The following is a 27,601-nucleotide window of genomic DNA, read 5'->3' as shown; positions in this document are numbered from 1 at the left end:
TTTTTTTGGAACCCCTGCAGTTCTAAAGACTGATAAAAACTGAAAGTAGCTTGCCTTCTGAAGTTTGAGAAAAGGGTAAGCTGATACATATTCAGACTTGGAAAGGTAAAAGTTGGAACTTGTTCATTAGTGCTGCTGTTAAGGTATTTTCTATTCCTACAGAAGTAAAGCTGGTACAAACAACCCCTCAAGTGACACCTCTGCTCCTGTGGTGTGCTTTTGACAGCAGTGTAGGTGATTGTGCTACCCCTGTCACTGGAAAATGCTGCAGTTGTCTTCAGACATGGAGTAGAGTGCCCTTGTAGTGATTTAGTCTGATCACCACCTCAGCCTTCAAATCAACACACATACAAATTGAGTTTTCCTCCTTCTTAACTCTCCATATCTTGGAGAGATACAGAAGAAATAAATTAATATCGTGTGTTAATATGGAAATGCTTCTGTTGATGAATTCAGTACCTAGTCCCAGTGTTGAGTACAGTGTGGGACCTGGCTGTTCCAATTTAGAGCAGAAGTGAAAGTATTCTCTGTCTTCTGTTAATGCAGACAGAGTTTGATGTAAAGCTGACACTATAAATGAATGAAACTCCAATTTCCCCCCAGCTGCTGCTAAACTGCAGTGGCTAAAGTTCTCTGAGAAGATACAAATGTTTCTGCTGGCTCATAGCTGGTATCATGGAAAGGATAGTTCTGAACTTGTAGCCATGATTCTATGTTGTTTGCACACCAGAAGTAAGGAAACCAATGCACATGGACTCAGCCAGATACTTCCTGGGGTTGTAGCAAATATGTGTTTGTTTCAGTAATGCTTTGGCTTGGTGTTGCTGCTAAAAAACCTTCTTTTCAGAGCCCTGCTTGCAGTGTTTTATATGGCTTTAGGCTGAACCAGGTAAATGGTAATCCATTAATCAGCTGGGCTTGTCTCACAGCTTTTTAGATGGTTGAAATGCTCTCCCAGCACTGTGTCCCCATGAACAGCTGGGGTGGAGGAGCAGGGCTGGTGGCTGTGTAAACTTACTGCCCATCGGGACAGGGGGGCTTGGGAAGGTGTGGTCAGTGTTGGCATTGCTGCACTGTTCCTGGCTGGGCTCTAACTGAGATCTGATGTGGTCAGGGCTTATGGCATTCAGCTCAGTAGTGATTTATTTCCTCTAAAGTACTGCTATGGATTCAGGGGACTGTAGAGTGTTACCAGTGTTCTGGCACAGACATAATTCAGCAAGTCTGCAATGTGATGTTCTGATATTGATTACTGCACACTAGTCCCTGCACTGTCATTTTGTGTTCCTTAAAAGTCTGATCTGCCATTGAATAATTAAAGCTTAGCAATTACAGCAAACTTCTGCTGGCAGAACGTACTTGTTTCACAGTTTGAGGTTGTCTGAGGGTTTGTAGCTATTGAATTGCCTGGGAAATAGAATCATCTAACTATGGTTGCTGCTTGTTCCTTATGCTTAAATCATTTTTGGAAGACCTGCACATTGATTAATTATATATAGAGAGAGCTTTGTGAGAGGTGGAGTCACCCTAATTAGCAGAGATGGCATTTTCATTGACTAAATACATTTCTTAATTAGTTATTGTGCATAGCTTGAGTAGTACTGAGGTACACTGACTCACAGAAGTGTTGGTTGGAAGGAACCTTTTTCTCATATAACCTCCTTGAAGCAGGTTTGTCACCAGTGTTGGATCAGATCAGCCTTGGTTTTGTCCAGCTGGGTGATTGAGGAGTTTCAGGAGCAGAGTTTCATTAGGGCATGATCAAGGAACAGTATTTCAGAGCATTCTCTGTTTTCTGTATGGGGAAAAGGATAGTGGGGAGATTTCAACTGCAGAAAAAGAACCCAGTTAAATATGGGAAATAACAGGGATGTGAAATGCTGTATCACCATTAAATTGGTGTTAAACTAAAACTTCCCTGCTGTAATTAAGGCCTCAATTCTAATCTCAACAGATACTTCTGGGGACTCCTCATATGGGACTTGTGGGAGTTGGTACTGAAGACAGAGTTTTTAAAAACATTAGGGTGATGTAATTCATGGCCTTCCAGCTTCTTTCTGAAATGCAGTTAAAAGGAGCAGACCAGGGACCTTCTGAGCACAGTGGATGAAGGGAACAATTATAAATAGCTGAGAATTTATTGAAGGTGAAGCCTCAGAGAACCTGCTGTGCAAATGACCGTGCTTGTGTGCTTGCTGTTTGTCATGACTAGAGAAGATGGAGCTGAAATACAGCATCGGTGCTGTTGTCTGCAGCAGTATTTCAGAGAGGCCACCTAAAAACAAGCTGCAGGGTTGAGAGAAGTGGAGATGCTGTAATGGGGTGTTGGAGGCTGATCCTGAACCAGAGGTGGATGGCAGTGGTTCCTTGTGAAGCCTTAGGAGGAAGGCTGGGTGCAGGTGGGGTTCTGATCTGAGTTTGGACATCTTAGCAAAAATAACTGAAAAATGCTTGGAGAAACTGATCTTGTTATTTTGGTAGAGGAAGGATAGCAGCTGCAGTAGGAGGAGGCCTGTTATAGCTGGATTGAGGGGAAATAGAAGGATGTAAGCAATGGATTTATTTAGTATTTTAAGAAAATGCAGTATGAACCTTGGAAAGTCTAAAGATAGTGGAATTTTCAGTTGAAGGCCTAGAATGTGCCTCTCTGAGGGGAAACAAGAGTGTCACTCTGCCAATGTGACTGGGACAAGGACACATGAAGAGTTGTTGTGTCTCTTCAGCTTTCTGATCCAATCTGCAAGTAGCTTCTACCTTCTGGAATGCGCTAACTGTACTTTATCCTTTGCTTATCAGGATCTTGTCCTGAATGGAATGGTAGCTCAGATAGCAGCTGAGAACTTGTGACTTGTGAGCACAGAGAGCATCTGTGCAGCTGCAGTGTGTGCTCTGGGCACTGCTTTGAGGCTCTGTGGGCAGGAGTAACAGCAGTGCTTCCTCTCAGCACAGTCATGTCTTTGCATTCTCTTGGAGCTTTTCTTCCCAGATACTCGCACTGGGTTCTTGGCCTCTAAATGTTGGAAAGGCAAAGCTGGCCCTGCTCTGCCCCTGTGGCTTTGCTGTCCCAGAAGCAGTGGTGCTTGCAGGCTACCTGTAACCTCGCCTCAGGTTTTTGCAGGGCACTTGAACTTTCTCCATTACATGTCACACAACTACTTCTGACAAGCCTTGAGTGGCCACACTGCAGTGTCACTTCCAGTGCATTCCAAAGTGTGGGAATCCAGTTTTAGTCAGGTCAGAAGCAGCTTCACTGAGTTCTGTTTTGTTTGGTTTCTGTTTTCCTCCAGCCAACAACACAGCAATCTCCTCAGGATGAACAGGAAAAGCTCCTGGACGAAGCCATTCAGGCTGTGAAGGTGCAGTCGTTCCAGATGAAGAGATGCTTGGTAAGAATGTGACTTTAAAAGGCAATGAAGCTTCTTGTCTGCTAGGTATAAAACAGCAAATCAATACCAGTCTCTAGTGCTGTGAGGAAAATTAACCCTTTATATATCTTTGTGCCAGAGGCTTTGCCAATAAATGAGGCAACTGCTCATTGAGAGTGAGCCTTGGGTATTCTTTGAATGTGTCTTCCTGATTTTGCTCCAGTATTTGACAAGATAAGTTAAAGCTGTACCTTTATAAATTACATGCTTGCATTTAAATAAACCTAAGATGAACTTTATTATGAGATTATTATTTGTGTCCACTATTCTGTTGGGTTTTCTTTATGTAGCCTTTTCTTGGTGTGACTGTCAGACTGAGAGGCTGCTGATGAATTACCTGCTGCATGGGATCAATTTTGTACTGATTAACTGTAAACATACATGTGAATTCTTCTGTGACTGGAAAACACCATGGGCTGATGTTGTGCTGAGATTTTTGTTTGGGAATTGTAGCCAATTCAGGCAGATTATGTAATCACACGGAGCTTTCTCGGGTTTGAGAAGCCTCAGCTTTTATTTGGGGAAACTGCTTAAAGTTGCAATGAAAACTTAAATATTCCCATATGTTTTCATGTGGTTAGCCAAGCTAACTTTGCAGCCAAATGACAGTAGCAAGAAGTGTAACACCTCTTCCAGTTTTGTGCTCAGTGGAATGCTTTGGAAGCCTTCAAGTAGCTGCAGCTGTGCTTTTCACTGCTGTCTGTGATTAAGTGGCAGTATAAATACACTGAGTGGATCACACTAGCACTTCTTTTTGTTCTCCCTCAAAACTTGCTGCTGCTGCTTATGATGGGTTGCTCAAGTCTGTCAGAGTGGTAGATGAGGGGTTTGTGTTGTATGCTTTGATGCCAGGTGATTAAATGCACCAGAAGTGTGAGTTAGATGCAGACTAGTAAGGGGTGGCTTTCAGTGAGGTGTTCTTTGTGGGTGAGAAGAAGGAGAAGGTGATGATGGCAGTGTGTGTTGTCTGTCTCCTAGAGCTTTCTAGGAGATCTGTGAGATCTGAACAAAACAACAGACCAGATTTGGAGGAGGAGAACACTTTCTGTTTTGCTTGCTCGATAGAATCTGAGTGTTGGGAGGAGATTGCTGCATAAGCAGAATGATTTTAGATTTTTCTGCCATTAGCATTGTGATTTTTTTTTTTACTGTAGCTCTGTCTTCAGATGCATCTTCTTATCACCTCAGGTAAAATGTTCACTTAGCTAGCATGAGTGGTGTAGTATAAACTAGATATTAAAACACTTGAGATTTTTTTTTTTCATAGATGAAAAATCCTGCAGTTGCCTAGTGTCATTTCTAACAGACTTTTCTCTTTCCTCCTCTGAAGGACAAGAACAAGCTCATGGATGCTCTGAAACATGCTTCCAACATGCTTGGGGAGCTGCGGACTTCCATGTTATCTCCAAAGAGCTATTATGAGCTCTGTATCCTTTCAGAAGGAAACTAACTAATAGTTGAAATGTATTTGCAATGGGATATTCATCTGCTTTTTTGGTACAATGGTATCATGTGTCAGGTACTTATTAGCACTTCTCAGAATTCAATTCTGTGTATATATTGTAGGAGAATATGCACTTTGCTCACTGTTTAAGTTCAGTTTTTCTCTCTGGTATAAAACAGGTCTTTATACTCTTTCATATCTTCCTCTGGGAAGCTTCAGGAGTCTAGTTCTAAAAACAATATCAGCTCTGTAATACACTTCATATATTCCTAGTTTTATTCCCTTTTCTAATATGCTAAAAATTGCTCAAAGGTTTGAGGTTAATTTTGCAAATTTATCCCAATGATTACTGTTCAGAAGTACTGCCTGCTTGGCCATGTTTGTATTTGCTACCCCATCTTTCTTCCTAGGAGTGAATGAGCAAATTACTATGAAAATACATTGTAGACATTGGCACTTGCAGTCCTTAACTATGAGGAAAAGACATGGCAATTTCTGATGAGCTACACTACTTGGAAGTCTACCTGACAGATGAATTTGCCAAAGGCAGGAAAGTGGCAGACCTTTATGAGCTAGTACAATATGCTGGAAATATCATTCCAAGACTGTAAGTGTGTGTATGTTGGTGTGTGACTTTGTTTGCTTTTTATTTTTTTAACTGGTGAATAGTTGTCCAGCTCTGGGTTCAGACAGCGATTGCCTTCTCAATCAGTTTGCAATGGTCAATGCTCTTTCTGCCTATCTGGAGTCAATTACTGTGAAACTTTGGAGATAGGCCCAGAGTGCAGGTGCAGAAGGTCAGTTCTTCCTGCCAGTGTGTTAATTTTGCACATGACCAAGGTGAGAGCACCTGTATCTTGCAATGAAGTTGGCTTTTGGGTCAAGAGCTGGTCAGTGGAAGATAACCAAGTACCATGCTCTGATCAGGGAGATTGACTGTTCCTTTCTTAACTGTTTCTGTTACCTGAGGATCTAGATTTTACCTTCTCCCACACAGTAGTTGCTTCATAAACTTCTGTCTTTTTAGGGAATAGGAAGTATGATAAGGAAGGTGAAAGTTTGTGACTTCACTCTTAGAGTCTTTGTGTTTCTGATTTTTTTATTTTTTTGGCAAAGTGATAACTTGCCAGAAATGATACTTGAAGGCCTGTGAGTTTTATATTTAAATATGTTACTGTTGGACTGCAGTGCATCTTTGACATAGTCACTTTTGAGATTTCTGTTTTGCTTCGTACTCAAGTTTTTAATTCCTGACCATATGTTCATGCCAGGAAGAGGCTCTGGATAAACCAGCTGCATCTTCATGCAATTTCTGGGGTTTGGCTGATGGCTGCCACAGTGTCTTCACCTGTGTGTGTATCCATCAGAGTTGTCTTCCTGCCTGCTTGTAGCCTCTGGTTCTCCCTGATGAAACCTGTGGTGCTTTCATGGAGGTCCTGTGCATGGGGCAGAGGAGCAGGCAGGGAGGGGTGAGGCCTCTAAACTGAATACCTGTAGGGTCTGAGTATTGTAGCTTTTTTCTCCTAAGCTGAAGGGTAGTCCAAATACACTGGAGCAGCAATCTTCTGCATCTCACATATTCCTGCTGCCTGTTACCTGATGCAGACGTGCTGAGGGAAGGAGTACAAAGCCAGTAGATCCTATCCTGCTAGACTACAGTGTGAGAGAGGCTTACCTACTTCCCCATCATAGGTTACTTATCTATATGTGTCAGAACTGTTTTCCAGCTTAGTGGGATGCTGGAAGTATAAATGAGCTGGTCTGAGAGCCTTCAGAACTTTGTGAGCATTTACACTTTCAGTGTCTCACACATTGTAATGAGGTCTAGTGGCTGTTCAGACTTGCTGTGCTCTGTAGCAGAGGAAGATAGGAGTTGAAAGCTGGCTAAATATCCAAAATTATGGGACCCAGGTGATAATTTTATTGCTTTTTTTTTAACTTTGGTAATCCTGGCATCATGGACAAAAGGAACTATTGCCTTTCAGTGTGATGTTGTTACTTTATGATTTATTGTGCGACTCTATTCCTTTTGCAGGTATCTGCTGATAACAGTAGGTGTTGTCTATGTCAAGTCATTTCCACAGTCCAGGAAGGATATTTTGAAAGACCTGGTGGAGATGTGCCGTGGAGTGCAGCATCCTCTTAGAGGCCTGTTCCTCAGAAACTATCTCCTGCAGTGTACCAGGAATATCTTACCAGATGAAGGCGAGCAAGCAGAGTAAGGAGGATGGGCTATAATTCAATAAAATTACTGTTAATAGAGCTCATTTAAGTTTTCTGTGCAACTTACTGTTGGGAATGTAGCTGACTAGAGAGACTGGAAAAGTACAAAACCGTGGCTAATTCCAAGTCCTGCACCTTCGTTGATAGCATGTCCTTGGGGACTAGCTGTAGTAGGATAACAAACAGTGAAAGAGACATGAGAAAAGAGAGATGTAACCCCTAAGTAATGAGGAAGAGTTCATGGTATAGTTTAACCAATAGATTGCTCGGCTTACGGAATATTCATAAGCTTATTATTTGCTGTATAAGTGTTTGATACTTTCTTAAATAAACTGGACTGGACTGGACCTGCGTTGAACCATCTGGTGTCCTGGTCCCCTTCCTACAACAACTTACTTCAGATTTGAGAGAAGTAGATATGCTAGAATTCCATAGACTTGACAGGTGTTTTATCTATTAAGAATTCCCTTCTAGCATTAAGGTTCCTCACAAGTGAGGACATGAACCTTTCTTACGAACCCAGAAATCCCACCCTCTAACCTTATTAAAACTGGTATGTTCAGCAGTGGCTGGAAGGATGAATACCTCTGACAAGCTTTTCTGTTCTTAACCTCTTATCTGCAGTGAAGAAACCACTGGAGACATCAGTGACTCCATGGATTTTGTGCTGCTGAACTTTGCTGAGATGAACAAGCTGTGGGTGCGAATGCAGCACCAGGGCCACAGTCGGGACAGAGAGAAGAGGGAGCGAGAGAGGCAGGAGCTGAGGATCCTGGTGGGGACAAACCTGGTCCGCCTCAGCCAGCTGGAGGGGGTCAATGTGGAGAGATACAAGCAGGTAGGATGGCTCTCCATTCTTTCTGACTTCTGCCAGCTTGTTCCAAACTAAAGGAGTTTGGACTTGCAGATGAGCAGCTGGAAGTGTTAGTGTTTAGAAAAGTGTTACTTTTCTAAAAGTTCAGTAATCCCAGTGCTTCTCAAACTCTTCACCTGAGGAAAGGTTGTGAATACTGGCATACAGTGTGTTCTCAGGCCAGGGACATGATTCACACATTCTTCTGTAAGCCTGTAACAGTGACAAGAAATTCTAACCTTTCCTTCCTGATTCCAATTTCCTTGCAGAATAATGGGTTGGTTTAAGGGCTGTGTACACATGTGGTGTTCTGGGATAGATTTCACAAGTTGTGAGGCTGTGCTTCCCAAAGCATTCAAGAGAACTGTTACTGTGTGAAATGACAGTGAAGGAAATGTATTATTTAAAAGTCTGTCCCTTGTAAGTTCTGCCATGGTGCTGCTGAGACCCTGGGTATGTGCCTGCAAAGTCAGTAGCACTCACTTATGAAATCAAAGCTTGCATAATGTATGAAAGGGACAGACTTCTGAGATGAGTTGTTTTGTGGTTTTTTCTCTGAAGGATGGAACTGCAGAAAAATGTGATTTCTTACCAGAAAGTCTTTATGTAGAGAATCGGCTGAGAACTGTTAGAAATTCTGCTCTGCTTGGATTAAATGTATGTGTGAATATAAACTCAGAAGGTAATTGTAAAATCACTGCAAGACCTTTTCTCCCCTGTTCCAGATTGTTCTGCCTGGAATACTGGAGCAAGTTGTGAACTGTAGAGATGCTTTAGCTCAGGAGTACCTCATGGAGTGCATCATACAGGTGAGCTGCTTGAGTTCAGTTGCAGTGATGGGACACAGGGACACTTCTGTACACTTAATCAGATTCAGGCAGCTTTCCCATCCTCCTCATGGACTGGAAAACTTCATCACTGGGACTTGCACACAGTAGCTTGTCCTGTATTTTTTACAGATGGGCCGAGTGGAGATTTTGTGCTCCTTCTGTTGCAGTAGCTGTAAGCATCTGAGCAGTAGTGCCTATGTTATGAGTTGTAATAGAGAGGTGGGCCCTCAGTTACCCATTTGTTTCATATCTCTTGCTTCCTGCATTTACCCAGTCAAGGTCAGCTTTGTAGGCCAGAGTGTATTTACTGTGTGGCTATCTGCTTTAGAATTATTCTGTTGCATTTTTCTTCTGTGTAACAATGGGCAAATTCAGTTTATAACTTGATGACTATTGATCTAAAACTTCAGGTTTTCCCAGATGAATTTCACCTCCAAACCCTGAACCCATTTCTCAGAGCCTGTGCTGAGCTGCACCAAAATGTGAATGTGAAAAATATAATTATTGCTTTAATTGACAGGTGAGTGACCAAGGGGGTGGAACTTGACTCAAAATTAAGTTTGTGTTGTGCACAAGCAGATGATAATTCTTCTATCATTTGAATATGTTTATTTTTGGTACCACTTCACTGTTTCCATATCTTTCAGCTGTAATTAAAGCTGTGAAGAATATTATTTCTGTTACTTCTACTCTCTGGACTCTGTTTTTACAGCTTCCAATGAAACCTGCTTTATGGACTGATTAAAACTTGTAAACAGATTAAGCCAGGAACAGCCCATTTAGTATTGAGCAGTTTCATGCTTCAGAACTGAAGTGACAGCAGTGCCCTGCTTTGACAGCCATATCTCTCATAGGTACCTCTTGAAATCTTGAAGATCCCAATGGCTAAATCATCTGTCAGGAACACTTCACCTTGCAGGGTCAGAGATCAGAGAACATGACAATGCCTCTTCAGAACAGAGCTAGTGAGAGATGGAACTGCCTTCTTAATTCTTAGCTTGCCAATAGCATCTACACTGTTCTCTTAAAAGCATATTTTTCCTGTGGAGGTACTGCTTAAAACTGCTTGCACTGAGTTCAGATTTGGGGCAGAAATCAGAGAATCCTTAGGTTGGAAAAGATCTTTAAGGTCAAGCTGAAGTTTTAATTTGTATCCTGAAAGGAAACAGATTTTCAGTGAGCACATACACTTTCTTACTGCAGAAGGGAAATGCCCTTGCCTGGCTTGTCTCAGGCTGTAGAGAAGCCTTGTCCTTTGCATTTGCACCCAAACACGTCCATCTGGTCCATGTACCAGTGAATGGAGTTCAGCTGGCACAGGGATCTTGGGTCCCCCTGGCATTCAGCTTTGGGTAGGGTTCCTCTGTCCTCTCTAATGCCTGGAGAGGACTTGAGTGTATTGGGCATGACTGGTACAACTTAGGATCTTGAATTTTTTACTCATCAAGTCTGTAGTTTGTCTTCTCCAGGTTCTTTCAGATTTATATGTCCAAGACTTTGGTTTTATTGGAATACCTTTCAGTGCTTGTGCATTTGTCAGAGACACTGTGCTGCCTTTGCTGCCTTCATACAGAGATGTGCACAGCAGTTCTTTGGTTTCCCATGCATGGATGTTGTGGCTGAGTTTTTCATAATTCTGTGAGTTTAAAAAAAACCCAACCAAAATTGTAAACCCCAAACACCACAAAACCCCCAAATCCAAAGAAATGTTGCCTGTAATTGATTTCTGAGGCTATCTTGATTACTTTTTGAAGAGGTCGCTAGATATTTTGCTAGGCTCTTACACTGGAGTGTGGCAGTGTCATTCTTGTGAGAAGGCTTTCCTTGTGTAGCTTTTGCTGCCCTGTTAAACTTTGGTATCACCTCCACAGGAAGTTTTTTGTGTTATGTTACAAACACCAGTAAGTGAGAGCAGTGACCCTGTGTCCTCCCAGCCTTACCACTGCTGGGGTTTGCTGGGCCACTGAAGGCTTCCAGAGCTCTCTTTGGGCTGTAGGACAAGGGCAGAAAGGTGGCAGCATGATGGTTGTCTTTGCAGTATTGCAGCTTGAGATTTTGGCTGCAATGTTACTGCCAGTGTTGGAGCATTTGAGTGGATCTGTCCTTGGAATCCATGTGTGCAGGGAGGATGTTGCTCTTGTGTTTGTGTTAGAGCTGGTAGCAGCAGTGGCCAGGAGCTTCAGTTTTGTGTAGTTGAGATGTGAAGCTGCCCTGTGTAGGTTGTGCTTCTTGGCATTTCTCATGTTTGTTTCAGCTGGCATTAAGTAATTAAATCTGAACAGCAGTGACTGCTGAAGAAGCTTGTGAAAATTTTATCCTTATTCCTGTGGGGCTTTCCTGCTAAAGGGAATCTCTGCAAGAGGTCTTGCTGCTTTGGGATCTTTGTTGCCTTACTAAAACATTCATGACTTTTAATTATGCTGCCATCTGCCTGCAGCTTGCTCATACCTTGTAGCATTGCTGGCTTTACACTGAGCTGTTGCCAAGGAAAGCTGCCTTGTGCCTCTAAGAAAAGGCAGTGATTGATTGTTCCTGGCTTTAGGAAGTCTGCTCCTTATCACCCTAATCAAATATAAGAATAGTTCAATGTCTTATTTTTCCTGGCAGTGAAGTTTTTTTGCCTCCTGGGCTTTTCTTATGTGCCTCTTTAAGATTCAGAATCAAAATTGAGAAACCCTGTAGAAAGAATTTTAAAAGATTTAATTCAATGCCTTTTCTTAAATATTTTTGTGGTTCATTTTCTAATTCAGAGTATAATAACCTCAATAATTAGAAAGTCAAGATAGTGCTGAGCTTCTTAAGCTTCAACTCTGGTAAGGTGTTAAGTCTTCTGATAGTGGTGCATTCTATCCTGTATCTCATTTTTGCAGAAATGGTTCTTGGCATGACTTTCTGTTACAGATAAGAATCCCTCTCACCATCTCCTGAATGCTTGCTGGATGGCAATTTCTTGCTCTCACCCCCCCCCAGAAACCAATATTCTTCACTTCTCCATTCTTCTTAAGTTCACTTTGTATTTTGTTCTCTGCAAACAGTGTAAGTTCCAGCCATGTTGGTTGGTCTTTAGTGACAAAGATTAGTTAAGGCAGCATATTCCTTCTGTGTGTTTTTTTCCTGGAGGCTGTTTTGTGGAGGATGCTCTTGGGTGTCTAATTTCAGTAATATCACTGAATGAGTAAATGCAGGATATTTACTCTTCCATCAGCCTACTCTGTACCTCTTTATCTCCTGGAAAAAATAGATCACTTGCTTCTAGCTGAAGAACATCAATTAGGAAATGTCCTTCCTGTTCCTTCTTCACCTTTCCTTTTCTGTCAGCACTCTTTTTCAGGTCTGATAATTACCAGGCTCAGTTGCTCCTAAGGCTTCTGACTTCCATCAATTTCCTTTTTGCTTGTAATAGAGCTTCCAAAAATACCTAAAGGACATGTTTTTTTCTTTCTTCCAAATATACCTAAAGGACATGCCAGTCCCTCTTTCTGCTCTGTATTTGAGGAGTGGAAAAGCTGTCCTGACCAAGCTGCTTTCCTTGCTCTGTCACCAGGTTAGCTTTATTTGCACATCGTGAAGATGGACCTGGGATCCCAGCAGATATCAAACTGTTTGATATCTTTTCACAGCAGGTTGCTACTGTTATACAGGTATGTTGGGTATCCCTGCATGCAATTTTGGGGGTGGTTTTTGCAAAGTTCTGTGCTTTAGTATCAGTTTCATGCTGTCTTGAATTTCAGTCTCGGCAGGATATGCCCTCAGAGGATGTGGTGTCTTTGCAAGTTTCTCTCATTAACCTGGCCATGAAATGCTACCCAGACCGTGTGGACTATGTTGACAAGGTCTTGGAGACTACTGTGGAAATATTCAACAAACTTAATCTGGAACAGTGAGTGTCTCTTGCATTTTCTCTGGCCTGCCAATTAATGCCCTAAAATCAGGCCTTCTGCATTTGGTGAGATAGCAGGCCATGCTCTGGATGTGGAAGGTCACTGCTTTTGGACTGAGCTGCAGCAGCCCTGATAAACTCCTGGCTAACCAGGACTTGCTCCACATGAATAAATTATGCTGTACATCCACACAATGTGTGTGCATTTTGTAGGCATCCCTTACAGCACTCTAGAGTTCTGCTCTTGCTGCCTTTGCAGCCACACTCTGCTTCTGCTGGCAGCAACTTAAAACATGCATTTCTTATTCTATGTCCCAAAGAGCAAGACTGACTTATTTGGTACTTGTTTCCTTTCTCCCTAGCACCAATTGCTTGGTAGTTGTTGTGTACCTCAGAATTGATACTCTGAAGCAGATTTTAAACCTGCCTACCTGTGTGAACCATTGACTAATTGTAATTTTTTGCATATATTTTCTTCTAGTATTGCAACAAGCAGTGCTGTTTCAAAGGAGCTGACTAGACTTTTGAAAATCCCAGTTGATACTTACAACAATATCCTGACAGTTCTGAAACTAAAACATTTTCACCCACTCTTTGAATACTTTGATTACGAGTCCAGGAAGAGCATGAGTTGTTACGTGCTTAGCAATGTGTTGGATTATAACACAGAAATTGTGTCCCAAGAACAGGTATGATATAGTTAATTTGAAAATCTGGGTATTTAAATGATTGTTCAAGGACCTGAAAACACATTTAGTGACTTCATGCAGGGCATGCTTTGTTTCCTAGCCTGCATGCCCCTGCCTCCCCTGGCACAGGCTTTATCCCACTTGGTAATTCTTCTTCCTGTGTTCTTAAATGTCTCTTACCTAACCTCATCCTAGAGGCTACTTCTGATTTACCACACCTCAGCCTAGACAGTAATCTGTTAGGTGTGAAAAAAGACCCTGAATCCCTTTAAAACTGGGTCTGCTATCTAAAGAAGGCTGCATAGCTTTTGGAATCTGAATTTCCTCTGCACTGCTGTGCTGCCCTGCCCCGCTTGTGCTGAGAGGGACCCTTCCCTTCAGGGTCTAAGGCACATGTGTCTGAAGCATCACCACTATGAGTGGCTGTAAAGATGTTCCCAATTGCTGGCAATTTATGCTTATGGTCTACTGTAGTTTAAACAGAACTTCTCTTGCCTTTACAGGTTGATGCCATCATGAATTTGGTATCCACGCTGATCCAGGATCAGCCAGATCAGCCTGCTGAAGATCCTGACCCTGAGGACTTTGCAGATGAGCAGAGTCTTGTGGGGAGATTCATTCACCTGCTGCGTTCTGATGACCCTGACCAGCAGTACCTGGTTGGTGACTGGTGCTTCTCAATGTTTGTGCTCTCTGAACTGTCTCAGTTCTTGCATTATTAACTGTACGAGACTTGAAGCTGGGAGCTGGGCCATCACTGCTCTGGCACTACAAACTCAGCAGAGAACATTGTGTATGACACCTTTAGTGGTAGGCTGATATGTTATTTATTCAGAAAAAGCAGATGAGGACTTAAGCATTTGTTGATTGAAAGTTTTCATCCCCTGAGGTAGCAACGATCTGTATTGTTTTGTGGAACTCTTAATGTTCTGACAACTTCATATAATGGTCTGTTGAAAACACAGCAAGTGCTATTTGGAGTACTGTGCTATTTTGATACCAAGGGAATGCAAAAAACCTCAGAAAATACAGCTTAGCCTGTTTGGCCTTAGGGATTTTAATTTCTGTAAGGATGGGGTTTTCATACAGCATGTAGTGTCCTGCTCCTTGGTTCCACATGCTTTTCCTCTCTGCTTGGTCCATCTGTAGCAGCAGATTTGACATGTCCTTGAAAACTCTGCATTGTGGTACTTGTAACAGTTTGAGTTGATCTATGGGAGCTCAAGGTAGTTCTGTTGTTAATCTGCCATATCTGGCTGTAGGGAGGTCACTTAAACTTCAAATCAACAATCTTGAGAAGTGTGTGTTAGAGTAGAGGGCCAGGGATATTCTGTCTGTGCCAGAGAAGCTGTGCTGGAGCTGGATCTGCTGCAGATGGCAATGAGCTCATGTCAGAGTCAGGCCTGCTTAGGGACTACTGTGAAGTTACAGTTTGTGCCTGAAATAAATGTCATACTGTATAAACAGTGAGAATAGAGCAACAGAATAAAGTGCAAGCTTTGCATAACACAACTAGCATTGATTTAGCTTGACTTTAAGGTCTGGTATAAAAAACTCTTGCTTGAAGTGTAATGAAACTGGTGCAATGGGGAGAAGAACAACATTACAAGAACTGGAGTCAGTTGTGTTTCAGGATCTTATGACTGGAGTGAAGCAGAAAGGTTTTGGGTTTTTTTTCTTATAGAGAGCAAAGCTTCTCTCAAAGGAATGCTGGCACCAAGGAAATTAATATTTCTACCCCAAAAGAATTTACATAGCTAGAGATGTTGAAGCTGTTTCTGCAAAGATTCTGAGTGTCAGTCTGTCTTTTTCATCTAGCAGTGCTTTGCTTTAATCACGTTGACCCCCTTTAAATGCCATCAAAGGACTTGTCACATTATCTTTTAGGTACAATTCTATGAGCTACTTAACACCTTTTACTAGTAATGCTTAATAGCTCCCTCAGCATCACAAATGCTTGCATCAAATTTTTCTACAATACAGCAGCAGCAGGAAAAATCCAAGGTTATAGGATTTTCACAGTGTCTCACTTTAAATTATGCATTCTGTATGGAAGAGATATGAAATGCAAATTCAAACAGCCTAGTCCAAGTGTATTAGCCAGAGTGGCTAACCAGTATGTAATGGGTTGTGGTGGTGTTCACAGGGGTCCCAGGAGGAGGGAAGAGATGAGAATCTTGACTCCATGTTTCAGAAGGCTCATTGATTATTTTATGATATATATATATATTATATTAAAAGAAAATTATATACTAAAACTATACTAAAAGAATAGAAGAAAGGATTTCATCAGGAGGCTAGCAAGGAATAGAAAGGAATGGAATGATAATAAAATCTTGTGACTGTCCAGAGAGTCTGAGACATCTGGACTGTGACTGGCCATTAATTAAAAACAACCACATGAGACCAATCACAGATGCACCTCTTGCATTCTACAGCAGCAGATAATCAGTGTTTACATTTCGTTTGAGGCCTCTCAGCTTCTCAGGAGAAAAAATTGCTAACAAAAGGATTTTTCATAAAATTTGTCTGTGACAATGAGTGATTACAGACTTCTCTATATTCAGGTTATTTACATGAAATCTACATGTAATCTAAAAACACATTTAGGGTGGGGCACTGGGCTTCCCTTGCGTGCCTGTGTCAGTGAAGGATTCTGTGAGCTCAGTGTTCTGTTGCAGATCCTCAACACTGCCCGGAAGCACTTTGGGGCCGGGGGGAACCAGCGCATCCGCTTCACGCTGCCGCCCCTGGTGTTCGCCGCCTACCAGCTCGCCTTCCGCTACAAGGACAACTCCAAAGTGGTAAGGGCACCTCCAGCTGCCTCTTGGCTGCTTGCTTGGCTTTCTTTTCTGGAACATGCATTTTGGCTGGCTGCATAAGTATGCTCAGACTTGATAGAGAAGGCTAGTTTTGTTTGGGTTTCTTCTTGAGGTTTGAATGCTTTTTAATGTAAGGAAGGTTTTTATCAAGTCATAGTAAATGACTTCATTACTTGAGAGGTGCAGAAGCAGAAATTGGCAAGTTTTGTTTGTTCATTAAGGTGACTGTGCCTTTACTGGAGATCAGAACTAATGGCATGAAACTGATTTAAATCTGGATATTGAAATTCATCAATTTCTAAATTGTAGCTGTGTTATTGTAATGTTTCTAAACTTAAAAAAAGCACTTGCTTTAACTTAGACAGTAGTAGTGAAAGTGTACATTAAAATAATGACTGATTGATCCATTGTGGCTCCTAAATGATTTCTGATTGAGACACTTACCTTAAATATCTATTTCCTTTATTGTAGGTGTTATATTATGAGGAAATAAGTTTAAGTGTTAAAATATTCTTTAAAATGAAGGTTTTAAAATTCTCTTCCACTTCTGATTTCTCTGGACTGAACAGAAGTTTCACCCCCTTGGCTAACTAGGCTTTTGCTCAGTTATGTGCTAAGCATAGCTGTCCTAACAGCAGTTCAGTGCAGGCTTCTTAAGAAAGCTCTTATGAGCTGGTGGGAAAAATGGGTGTGAAATTTTTGTAAATGAAAGAAATACTTTGTGCAGACCCACTGAAGCCAACACTGGAAGTGGCATCAGTCTGGAGTACTTAAAAGATCTTAGAACAATTGAGATTCCCTTTTCCTTGTAGCAGTGCTCTTGTTCAAGCTTGTACTTGCTTTTCTTGTCTAGGATGACAAATGGGAAAAGAAGTGCCAGAAGATCTTCTCATTTGCTCACCAGACCATCAGTGCTCTGATCAAAGCAGAGCTGGCAGAGCTGCCTCTCCGACTCTTCCTGCAGGGAGCACTGGCTGCAGGAGAGATTGGCTTTGAGAATCATGAAACTGTGGCCTATGAATTCATGTCCCAGGTGAGTGTCCAGCTGGTAGAACTGGTGTCCTGTGCTGCCTTTCATTTGATTTGGGCAGGTTTGCTGAACACTGAACCATCTGGTGTGATTCAAACACCTGAAATGATGGACAGCCAGTGCTACTAGGTAGAAACTCCTCATTTCATTCTTGCTTCCCAGGCTGCTGTGGAATTAAGCTCCATTGCTACTGATTTGAATACTCAGTCTGACATCAGTGGTATGTTGCAATGCTGCCTCCTGCTCGTGTAGTTGGCTCACTGGAGGAGTGTAGTTTCTCAGCATAAAATGCTCCTTCACTGCTTCTGTCTCCAGCTCCTGATACCCAGCTGGTATTGCCTGACCACAAGCACTCTTTGGAGGTTTCCTAAAATCTGCAGTGTTCACAACTGCTATGCTGGGCTTTGCCAATTAAAATCCTTCTATTGGAACCTATTATAAACTACTCTGAAAATCTATTTGAACTTTTAACTTGGTCTTAAGCCTTACTTGTTGCAAAAATCTTCCCCTCCTACCCACCACATAAAGAACCAATGTGCTCCATGTTATCCATGTTGTAGCTTTGTCCTAATCTTTCCTCTAATACTGCTACTAAATGCATGTTTTTAAAGAGAGTTGCTGGTAAGCTGGGTTTGCTCACTGTGTTGTATCAGTTGCTGTTGTAGCACAGTTCTGACCATGGGAGCAGCATGGCAATTATGTACTTTCCATCAGAGATACAGTTCAAGATTTGTCTATTCTCTGAAGATTCTTCATCCCTGTAGCAGCAGTGCAAGTGCTTTTCTTACCTGCTCTGTCATCACTGACCTGCTGTCAGCTTCTGCTCAGCTGTTTTGTGTGTTTCAAAGAACCAAATTTTCTTCAAGGACTGTTTCTGCTGCTGAATAGGTGCTTGAATGAGGAAAAACTCAGCCTTCAGATTTTGTGGGAGCACACTTATTTGCTATGACCACTTGAATACTATTTCTTGTAAGACTTTTTCTGGTCTGTGGATTTACTTGATTTTACACTCTACATGAAAGTTTTTTTTCCTGCCTGAAGCTTTTAACAAATGCAGAACTGGACAGTTTCTTGCTTTGTGAGTAGCAGGTGTGATTTTTTTTTTCCTGATGTGTTCTGATTGAGTCTTGCTTTCTCCCTTGTCTAGGCCTTCTCTCTATATGAAGATGAAATCAGTGACTCAAAAGCACAGCTGGCTGCAATCACCTTGATAATTGGGACATTTGAGAGGATGAAGTGCTTCAGTGAGGAGAACCATGAGCCTTTGAGGACTCAGTGTGCACTGGCAGCCTCCAAACTCCTGAAGAAGCCAGACCAGTGCCGAGCTGTGAGCACTTGTGCCCATCTGTTCTGGTCTGGCCGGAACACTGACAAGAATGGGGAGGAGGTGAGAACAAAGGGACAGCAGTGGGACACATCCTGCCTCACTAACAGTGCTGCCTTCCTTCTGGAGGCACTTCTAAAGTAGAGACATTGATGTAGGTTTAGTTGGAATTTATTCTAACATATGAAACTGCATAAATAAAAACATGGAGAAAACTCTAATTTAAGGGTGGAAGTACCAGGCAAGCTTTGGAGTGTCAGCTAGTTAAAGGCTACTTGACTGGGCTACACTTTGCTTGTATTTATTATATTATCTCAGTTTCTCTGTGAACTACTAAACTTCCAAATTACAGATACGAGCTGTTGAAGTAAAGGTTAAAAAATCCTCTGTGTTCTTCAGGGTTTGTCACATAAGCTGTTGTAATTTTAAAGAGCAGTGTTTGAAACATTTTTCAAAGTATGCATTATGGTAGGTGCTACGAAATTGAATTAATTGATCTCAGAATTGAAGGCTTTCAACAACTGTTCATGTTGCTGTGTGCTTTAACAAAATCTAACATTGGTAGCAGGCAGGGTAGGCTTTCAGTGACAGCTTGTTCTTTGCAGTTTGTGTGGTTTTGTGTTTCTGTGGCAGAGCCCCAGGAAATGCTGTGTGTGCCAAGGGAGGAGATACTGGAGCTCCCTAAGGTTCTTTTATTTCTTGTAACTTTGGTGGTTTTCCTTCTAGCTTCATGGAGGAAAAAGAGTGATGGAATGCCTAAAGAAGGCTCTGAAGATAGCAAATCAGTGCATGGACCCTTCTCTGCAAGTCCAGCTTTTCATAGAAATTCTGAATAGATATATCTATTTTTATGAAAAGGAAAATGAGGCGGTGAGTGGAAATCCATTCTCTGTTGCATCTTGTTTAAAGAAGGTTTCTTTAAGCTCTTCATTCACACTTACACCACAAATTCTCTTCAGCTTGCCCTGTAGCCTCATGAGGCACATGTTCTTGTGATAAGAGAGGAGTCAATTCTTGATGTGCTAGTAAAAGTATTGGATTAAACTTTGTGCTTCTCACATTGAGGGGAAATGTTTGCAGTTCAGTTATGAATTTAAACATTGTGAGACTTGTATACCTAAAATATTTTAGATTAAAACTTACTGGAACTTAGATGAGAAAGTAGTAGGATTCTAGCTTTAAAGGTACCAAACTTGATGGGTACATAAGGAAAAGAAAATTCTTTTACAGGTGTTCATGGTCACTGCTGACTCTGCCAGGTTGATGTAAGCTTTAATTCTCAAAATAGATACGACACCATTTGTACTCAGCTTAAATTGTGTGTGTGTATAATCTGAGTTAGCTACCTGATCCATTTTCTGTTAGCAGATAAAGAAGAGTTATGCAGTTTGAAAAACCTGCTTGGTCAGGAAGAGATCAGTGTCTTTTCTGATGTCATTGACTGAGACCAGACATTAAAGAATACCCTGCAGTTCTGAGAGAATTCCTGAAGAAATCTGAGGGATTTGCTGACTTTCCAATAACTGAACTGGCTTCTCAGTGTAGGGGTACTCTAGTATAGATGGTGTATGTGATGGAGATGAAAACAAAGCTTTGAATTTCAAAGCACTTGGCAGATATAAAAATCCTCCGGATACTCTGGTGGCCTGCAGTGCATTTTGTGTAGTGCTGAACTTCAGCCTGTAGGCAGCCATGGTTGTTCTCTAAGAATAGCTTTAAATCTGATATTACCATCTTGACTGATTTCTATAAGAAACAATTATCTCACAGTGCATATACAGTCTGACTGTGTGTGCTATTTGTTTGAAGCTTTTTAAATTTGTATTGAATACTCTGGACAGAAATGCTGTTGGAATAGTTACAAGAAGTGAGTGCCCAGCAGTTTGTCTGCATGGAGTCTTATCAGCATTTTGAAAGATTGTCCAAATACAGATAGCTTAAAGACAAGTCTGTTCAAACTAATGTCTGTGCACTTGTACACAGGTGGTGTTGATGCCTTCTGTTTTATGTTCTGTAGGTGACAATTCAGGTTTTGAATCAGCTTATACAGAAGATCAGAGAAGATCTCCCAAACCTTGAGTCTACTGAAGAAACAGAACAAATTAACAAACACTTTCACAACACACTGGAGCACTTGCGTCTGAGGAGGGAATCACCAGAATCTGAGGGGCCAATTTATGAAGGTCTTGTTCTTTAGAAAGACACTCACTGTACCTGTTTTCCTTTACATACCATGGGTTTTTTTAAGATAGGTTCCTAGGTTGTGCCTTTCAGAAATGTCAAGTTAACATTCATGTGTTCAGTCTGGCACTTCAAACACTTGTGTTGAGTACTCTAACAAATTTGGAAGGTTGGACCAGCAACTGCAGGTTTCATCAGTTAGCATGGCTGAAACTTTCTTTGAAATCCATGTGACATGGTAGGGCTCTTCAGTTCTGATTTCTCTTCTGTCTGTTCACTGTTGCTTCTGTAGCACTAGAGCTCTAAACTGGCAGTGACTGTCAGCTGAAACTGTGTCTGATCCTTACAGAGCATCAGATTTTTGGGATTATTGTATGTCAAATTCTGCTTGTGCTTTTCTTTTAATGCCGAGTTAAGACTAAGTGTAATATTTTTCCCTAAAACTAGAATATATTAATGCATGTTTGGAGAGTTTTAAAGTACCATGTTCAAAAACAGAAGTTATATTTTGCATATTAAGGCTCTGTGACATTCAGTGAGGGCCAGTACTGTGCACAGGGCATATTTATCAAGATAATTTTGTTCCAAATAGTATAAAAAATAGAGAAATTGCAATCTATATAGATATGTATAACCTTCATTACTGTAAATTTAGGGGAAAATGCATTACACAAGTTTATTCAGTATCATGATTTTGCACCGGTGAAACAATAAAGTTGCTATTAACACCTGTTGTTTCATGTCTCTTCAGAGCCCACTGTTGAACCCCAAGCTAATGTTGAACCTTCTGATGAAAGTGAAAGAACTTTGGTTTTGTAGGGACAGAAGAATGAAGGCATAGTTACCCTGGCTGAGCTGGGCAGCTGCTGGCATTTCTCATGTGGGAGTTGGTGATACAAAGCCAGTGTTTCTGCACGTGGTGCTGAGATATGTGTGCTCACATTTCACAATGTTTTTATGACGTGCTTGCAGTGAGGAAGAATCCTACTGGATTCTGTGCCAGAGAGTGACAATTGAATGCCAGTGCTGTAGGGAACTGAGCAGCAGAGCACAGCAGTGGCAGCTGCTGCTCTGCTGCTCCTGTCCATGGGTTAATGCCAATGCTGGAAGTTCTGACCTGGCTGGTTTGCCTTGACTGGACGTGGTGTCCTAAAGATAACTGATTGAATTGCATTACTCCTTGAGTGAACACTGTTTTCTGAAAATGTGTCCTGGCTTGACTGGATATTAAATGAGATTTTGGTGGTCAGTAATTTAGTGCTACCTGTTTTCTGAGAAAGGCAAATAGAATCCTAGGAAGCAGTTGCAGAGTAGACAACAATTAGATCATTGCTATACTGATGAATAGGTCTGGCTTGGAAGGGAGGAGGAAAGAATGGGGAGATAATTGAAAGGCTTTACTTCCCCAGGTTTATAACTGATGCTGATTCAAAACTCTTCATGTTGCTCTGTATCTGTTGAAACTGTTCCTCATAGCAGAACTGTGAAGGTGTTTTGTTATAGCACGTCCATAGCAGAGTGTGGTGATTATGTTCATGTGGATATGTTCATAGTGTAGGGATATGCCCTCCTAGGTTACAGTATTTGCTAACCATGTCTGTTTAGTCCTCAGTGTCAGTCCTTGTAACTTAGAAAGTGTCTTTGAATTACCAGTTTTGCAGTTTCAGCTGCAGTCACCCAAATGTTGTAGACTGGTGCTTTTTCACCCTCTCCCACTTGTTAGGGCTACACAGTTAGGACTCTTCCACACCTCTTAATTACTTTTATTGAAAGTTTACAAAGTAAATAATTTTACTGCCTTTAAACTTTTAAGATCAATTGTATTCCCATGCATTTTGACTATGGCAATGGACAATTAGAGCTGTTCAGTAACTATCACTTGTCAGCAAAGGAAAGCATCTGTTAGGTTGTGCAATAAATGCTGGTGATGGTGGAACAAACTTTTATCATTAGTGATGCTCAGTGTGATACCTTGTGGGACAAACCTACTCCAGACTCAGAATCAGCTGTGTGAGCTGCTCCTGTGGCACAGGCACAATGGCAGACACTCCTGGGCAGTAGCAGGGCTGTGAACTGGAACAGACTTTGAGTCATGCCAGTCACGATGCATAACCTGGGAAATAGCCCAACACTTGAAGTGATACTTTCTTGATTAATTGTGACTTGATGGATGGAAAGATTCAACGGGTGAGGTAGGGGAGAACAACACTTTTTTTTTTTAATCTAGCCAGAAGTAGTAAAGGTCCATCTGTAAATGTTTTAAAAATTACTGAAAGGGAAGTTTACCTAAAGCTCTGTCATGGATCTCATAGACTACTTAGGCTTACTGCAAAGCACAGGGTAATACCCTCAGCCCTGTAAGCAGTGGAGTTTTGACCTCAGTAGGTTCCTGCCCATGCAGGACCCTGGTGGGGGCAGGAAGTCACTGCTGAGGGAGGGAACTCTTAGTGAAACTCTTCCAGTGTGTAAGTCACCAATTCTTGTATCTCCTATTAAAAAGCTCAAAACCCTTTTTACTTCTGTTCCTGGACTTTGTTCTACTAAATATTCCACTTTCTTCTATTTTCATCACCTTTTCCCTCACATCAGGGCTCCCTTACCTGCTACAGTTGCTCAGCTTCTCTGGTAACATCACTGTTGTGCTGCCTCCTGTCCCGTGCTTTTCCTGTATTTTTATCTTTGGTCATGCCTTATTTGACTTGCCACTGAGAGGAGGCAGGGAAAGCATCCTAGACTTGACAACTGAGATTCTTGATATCTTGAAGTGGGTTTGGGACAAGATATAACAGATCTAAGATTAATGCTTTATGAAATTCCAGCAATATTTACAGTTATTAAAAGTGACAGCCTGAACTCTAATTATTAGCCGTGAAAGTTATTTTTTGTTTTCAGCACTTCAACAGTAGTCTACCATTATCAGAAAATACACTGTTGGTGTAATTTCCCAAAGAGCTTTGAAAAATGACCTTTCTTTTCATTGCTGTGATTTTCCCAGCTACATGGATGACAGTATTTCTACATATTCATAAATATCTACACTTGTGCCTACTTACCAGTATTCCATAAATATTTGCAGGTATTGCAATACTTGCTTTTTGGTGTTCCCAGCAAATATAATATGTACTAATTTTCAGCCTTCCTACTTTTCATATCAAAATGTCAGGATGAATTTTGGCTTTTCGTGGACAGAGGAGTTTTATGAAGGCTTTCCTAAAGCTCATGTGACACAGAGGGTAGAGAACGGGGTTGATGGCTGAGTTGACCCAGAGGAGCCAGAATGAGATCTCATAGAGGGAGTAGGGCACACAGTGCCCATGGCAGGCTGCCCTGATGATCATCAGCAGTGTGTACGGAGCCCAGCACAAGGCAAACACACAGACAATCACTGCTAAGGACTTGGCTACTCTTTTATCCCGGGACAGTCTGAATCTGTTTGCCATGATGTTAGCAACGTCCACTTTGCTGCTGGGCTGGCAAAGGCTTTGTGGTGCTTGGCAGAAGCCATTCCTGGGAGGCCTGGTCTGTACCCCCACCTGCAGGGGTGGGAGCTCAAGGCTGGCACTCAGGTTGGGTGGGTGTTTGCCCAGCTCAGCTGAGGCCTCAGGCCTTGGAGCCTTCCCTGGGGGAAGAAGGCTGCTTGCTCCCTGCTCATGTCTGTCTCTGTTAGCTGGCTTTACAAAAAACACAGAGTGTGCCCTTTTTTCCCCCTGGAAATTCATTTCACAGTCCTCTTGACCGAGTGAGAGGTTTTCATTTCGGAGCAGTGTGCGTTTCCTGATGTTGAGGTAAATACTTAAGTTAAAGTACATAACAGTGATGAAAGGTGTAAAGAATTCAACAGTAGAGGCAATCATTAGGAAATACCAGTTGTAGAAGAATTCTGCATGACATTCTCCTTCAGGGAGGATGCTCTTTTGGGCAATGTGCTCCCAGCTGAGGATGGCTGGCCCATAGAGAAGAAAAGCAGCAATCCATACAGTCACCATCTTCAGCACTGCATTTCTGGTCATCCCTTGCTGAGCCCTGTAGCTGACCTGAGGGACAAAAGTCACACACATTACACTTCTCCCGTGTGGCTGCTTTGGAGCATGGCCCTCTCTGTCACTTGTGAGGGTTGGTGAGAGACTGGCTTTGGGGTGAGGGTTTTTAGACCAAGCTTACTGGTATCACAGAAGAGTTACTTCTGAAATATGCCTTCCAAGAAGCCTTACCAAGGTGAATTGGATAAGTTCTGGGAAGTGCATCAGATCTTAAAAGCTTGGAAACCAAGTCTCCTTCAAAGCAAATAACCACTGCTCTTCCCAGAACTGGCTGTCACCAGTTTCATATTTAATTGCATTAGCTGTGATACCTATTTACAGAATGGTTAAAAACCTTTATTGGACCCTTTATATGGAATTCTTAAATTATTTGAAATATGTAAAAGGGTTTGAAGTCACAGAAGATCAGTCTCTCTACTTTGTAGAGAGACTCTTTCTTAATGTGAAAATCACACAATTTACTGTACAACACCTTCTTCTGTTTGATATAGTTAATTTCATTATTTCATGAAGTACTTTAAGAATTCCTGTTTGCAATTAAGGTGTATAGATGGAGTGTTATGGTCTGCAAAGAGCTTTACAGAAGAACAACTGATTTCATTTATTTAGAAAATAGAGAAGCTAAGGTGCAGAAAGAATGTGTCACTAATACTGAGCCAGTAAGCCATATCAGCAATAGAATTAATCAGTCAAGATCTCTGTTTCTGATTCCCTGGAATGTTTTTCCCTGAGGACGAATACTCATGTGGTGTCTTAGAATTCACCCTTCACATCTCCAGGTGCAGCCACACAGCGTTTGGAATATGAAATTCTTAAATTCTGTCCAGGGCTCATGTTTACTGCCCCCATCTGTGGGCCTCGATCTCCACAGCCAGTGCTGTTCTGGTAGAGGAGCCACAGAGCTGAGGAAACCTGAGTGTGTCTGAACTTGGTCTGATTTTGCAGTCCTTAACAAAGCTATGAATGATTTCAGGAGTGGTCTTGGAGGGAGTTGCTATTTTCATTGAGATGGAGAATAATTTGGAACTTCAGATAGTCCTGCTTATATGTTCTCATACTGCCCTAACCCATCAGTCATTTTCTGTACTCTTGCTTGGGGAGGGATTTTTATATGAGGGATTAATTAGAAGTATTTTAAAGTGGATGATTATTTTCATTTATTATGACCAGTTTTCATTTCTGTTTCTGAAACCGTCTAGTTTATATATTTATACTGTGTGCATAGTCATGAGAGATTGGTTTATGAAAGAAAAATTCATGGCTAATTCAGAACCTAGAAAATAAAGGAATTCTGAGTGTTGACTGTTAAAGAATTAATCTGTTCATTTCTCCCTCTTCAAAAAGAAGTTGGTAAAACTGCTGAATTGTTTCTGCAGTTTCTCTCTACTTCTGGTGATTTAAATGAGCAACAAACTTAAATGAACACTTGAAGAAACTGTGGGTGGAACTAACCAAGAAGTGTGTGTAGAAGTGTGAAACCTATTAACAGGTAAAATGTGTTATTTTGACACCATCCAAAATACTTTGAGGCGTTATGGTCTAGGTGTAAATTAGGTGCAAAGTCTAATCTTCCTTTTTTAATAGGTGGCATGCTGCAGACACGACTTGAGCTATTTCTGTGACCATTATATAGAAATGGCATTTGCATCCTGTGCAAGATGTTAATTTCTAATCTGCCACTTTTGACCCATCACAGCCATACACATCCAATTCCCCTGAGAGTCTGACACCCACTGCAAGCAGGTCTCTGCCTGTGTCAATGGGGCACGGAGGGAGCAGCTCTGCTTCAGCCGGGTAATACCTTAAAGCTTATTCAAGATGCAGCTGGGGAGGAAATAAGTTCACCTTGTTCCCTCTGCAGACACAGCCTATGCCTGTTCCTAAAGCAGAGCACCCCTTCCACTGTAAAAGTGAGAAGAAATGCGTTTTCTAGCAAAGCCGATCACTCCCAGAACTATTTCCAGGAGTGAGAGAAGCTCACCCCTGTCTCATGCGCTGTTCGAGAGAGGCTCAAGGGCGCTGGAAGCCAGGTGCCCTAAGCAATCCCCGTGCCTGCCCGCTGCAGCCCCTGCCCAGCCCTTACCGCTCTGGTGACACAGATGAACCTGTCGAAGCTGATCAGGACGATGTTGAACACGGAGGCGGTGCACACCAGGTAGTCCACCACCAGCCACAGCTTGCACAAGCCCCTGCCGAGCCTCCACTCGCCCGTCAGCACGTAGGGGATGTAGAGGGGGATGCAGAAGCCGCCTGCGGACAGAGCTCGGCGGTGACACGGGCGGAGCCACCCCCCGCCCCGCGGCGCCCCGGCACTCACCCACCAGCAGGTCGGCCACGGCCAGGTTCAGGAAGAAGAAGTTTCCCTGCGTGCGGAGGCTCCGGTCCACCACGAAGGCCAGAATGACCAGGGCATTGCCCAGCACCGTGGCCAGCACCAGCAGCCCCATGAGCGCGGCCAGCAGCGCGGCCGTGCCGGCGGGGAAGGGCCCGCCCGCCGCACAGGCGCTGCCGGACAGGTTCAGCCACGGCCCGTCCCGGCCCATGGTGTCGGCGGAGAGCCCGCGGCACTGCCCGGACCCGAGCTCGGCATCGGCTGCGGCACCGCCCCGCTCAGCCCCGCCGGGCGGAGCGAGGGGCCGGGCGGTGCAGCCCTGCCCTGCCCAGCCCAGCCCGTCAGCTGCTGGGGACGGCGCCGCTTCGGCAAAACTTCCCGGAGTGCGGTGGCGGCGCTGAGGACAGGGGAATGCACCAGAAACCCCAGCCCGCGGCTGAAGCCCGAGGCTCTGGGGCTGGGCTGGAGCTCCCCGTGCCCGCCTTCCCCAGCCCGGGGCTCTGGGGCTGGGCAGCACCGCCCCGTGCC

General features: G+C 42.6%; 2 protein-coding genes across 4 annotated transcripts in view; one reads left to right on the top strand and one right to left on the bottom strand.

The window, feature by feature from the left end:
- VPS35 (VPS35 retromer complex component) overlaps positions 1-21,429 on the top strand; it is a 25,014-nt gene extending 3,585 nt beyond the window's left edge. For all 3 annotated transcript variants that reach the window (XM_074551165.1, XM_074551164.1, XM_074551163.1), the window contains exons 2-17: positions 3,288-3,386; positions 4,756-4,852; positions 5,353-5,476; positions 6,905-7,087; positions 7,717-7,930; positions 8,671-8,754; positions 9,186-9,295; positions 12,320-12,416; positions 12,507-12,655; positions 13,137-13,344; positions 13,848-14,003; positions 16,026-16,148; positions 17,020-17,199; positions 18,344-18,583; positions 19,247-19,390; positions 20,538-21,429. In XM_074551165.1, coding sequence (XP_074407266.1) covers positions 3,288-3,386; positions 4,756-4,852; positions 5,353-5,476; positions 6,905-7,087; positions 7,717-7,930; positions 8,671-8,754; positions 9,186-9,295; positions 12,320-12,416; positions 12,507-12,655; positions 13,137-13,344; positions 13,848-14,003; positions 16,026-16,148; positions 17,020-17,199; positions 18,344-18,583; positions 19,247-19,390; positions 20,538-20,717 — 2,388 coding nt within the window. In that variant the 3' untranslated portion in view covers positions 20,718-21,429. The remainder of the gene's footprint in view (positions 1-3,287; positions 3,387-4,755; positions 4,853-5,352; positions 5,477-6,904; positions 7,088-7,716; positions 7,931-8,670; positions 8,755-9,185; positions 9,296-12,319; positions 12,417-12,506; positions 12,656-13,136; positions 13,345-13,847; positions 14,004-16,025; positions 16,149-17,019; positions 17,200-18,343; positions 18,584-19,246; positions 19,391-20,537) is intronic.
- On the bottom strand, positions 21,146-27,601 carry LOC102060755 (histamine H3 receptor). Its single transcript, XM_005490081.3, has 3 exons — positions 27,059-27,601; positions 26,825-26,991; positions 21,146-24,735 (listed from the first exon to the last, which is right to left on the bottom strand). Exons 1-3 carry the CDS (start codon positions 27,282-27,284, stop codon positions 23,848-23,850), a joined length of 1,281 nt encoding a protein of 426 aa, XP_005490138.2. The 5' UTR covers positions 27,285-27,601; the 3' UTR covers positions 21,146-23,847.

This window comes from Zonotrichia albicollis, chromosome 13 (assembly GCF_047830755.1).
Source record: "Zonotrichia albicollis isolate bZonAlb1 chromosome 13, bZonAlb1.hap1, whole genome shotgun sequence".
In the NCBI taxonomy this organism is placed as follows: domain Eukaryota; kingdom Metazoa; phylum Chordata; class Aves; order Passeriformes; family Passerellidae; genus Zonotrichia; species Zonotrichia albicollis.
The sequence above is the reverse complement of the archived record's forward strand: the minus strand, read 5'-3'. Positions and strand labels throughout refer to the sequence as shown.

Excerpts from the sequence above, each read along its gene's own strand:
- LOC102060755 (XM_005490081.3), bottom strand. The coding sequence starts at position 27,284 with ATGGGCCGGGACGGGCCGTGGCTGAACCTGTCCGGCAGCGCCTGTGCG. Across the intron at positions 26,992-27,058 it reads CGTGGCCGACCTGCTGGTGG|GCGGCTTCTGCATCCCCCTC; the intron begins GTGAGTGCCGGG and ends CTCTGTCCGCAG. Across the intron at positions 24,736-26,824 it reads TCATCTGTGTCACCAGAGCG|GTCAGCTACAGGGCTCAGCA; the intron begins GTAAGGGCTGGG and ends TTTGTCCCTCAG.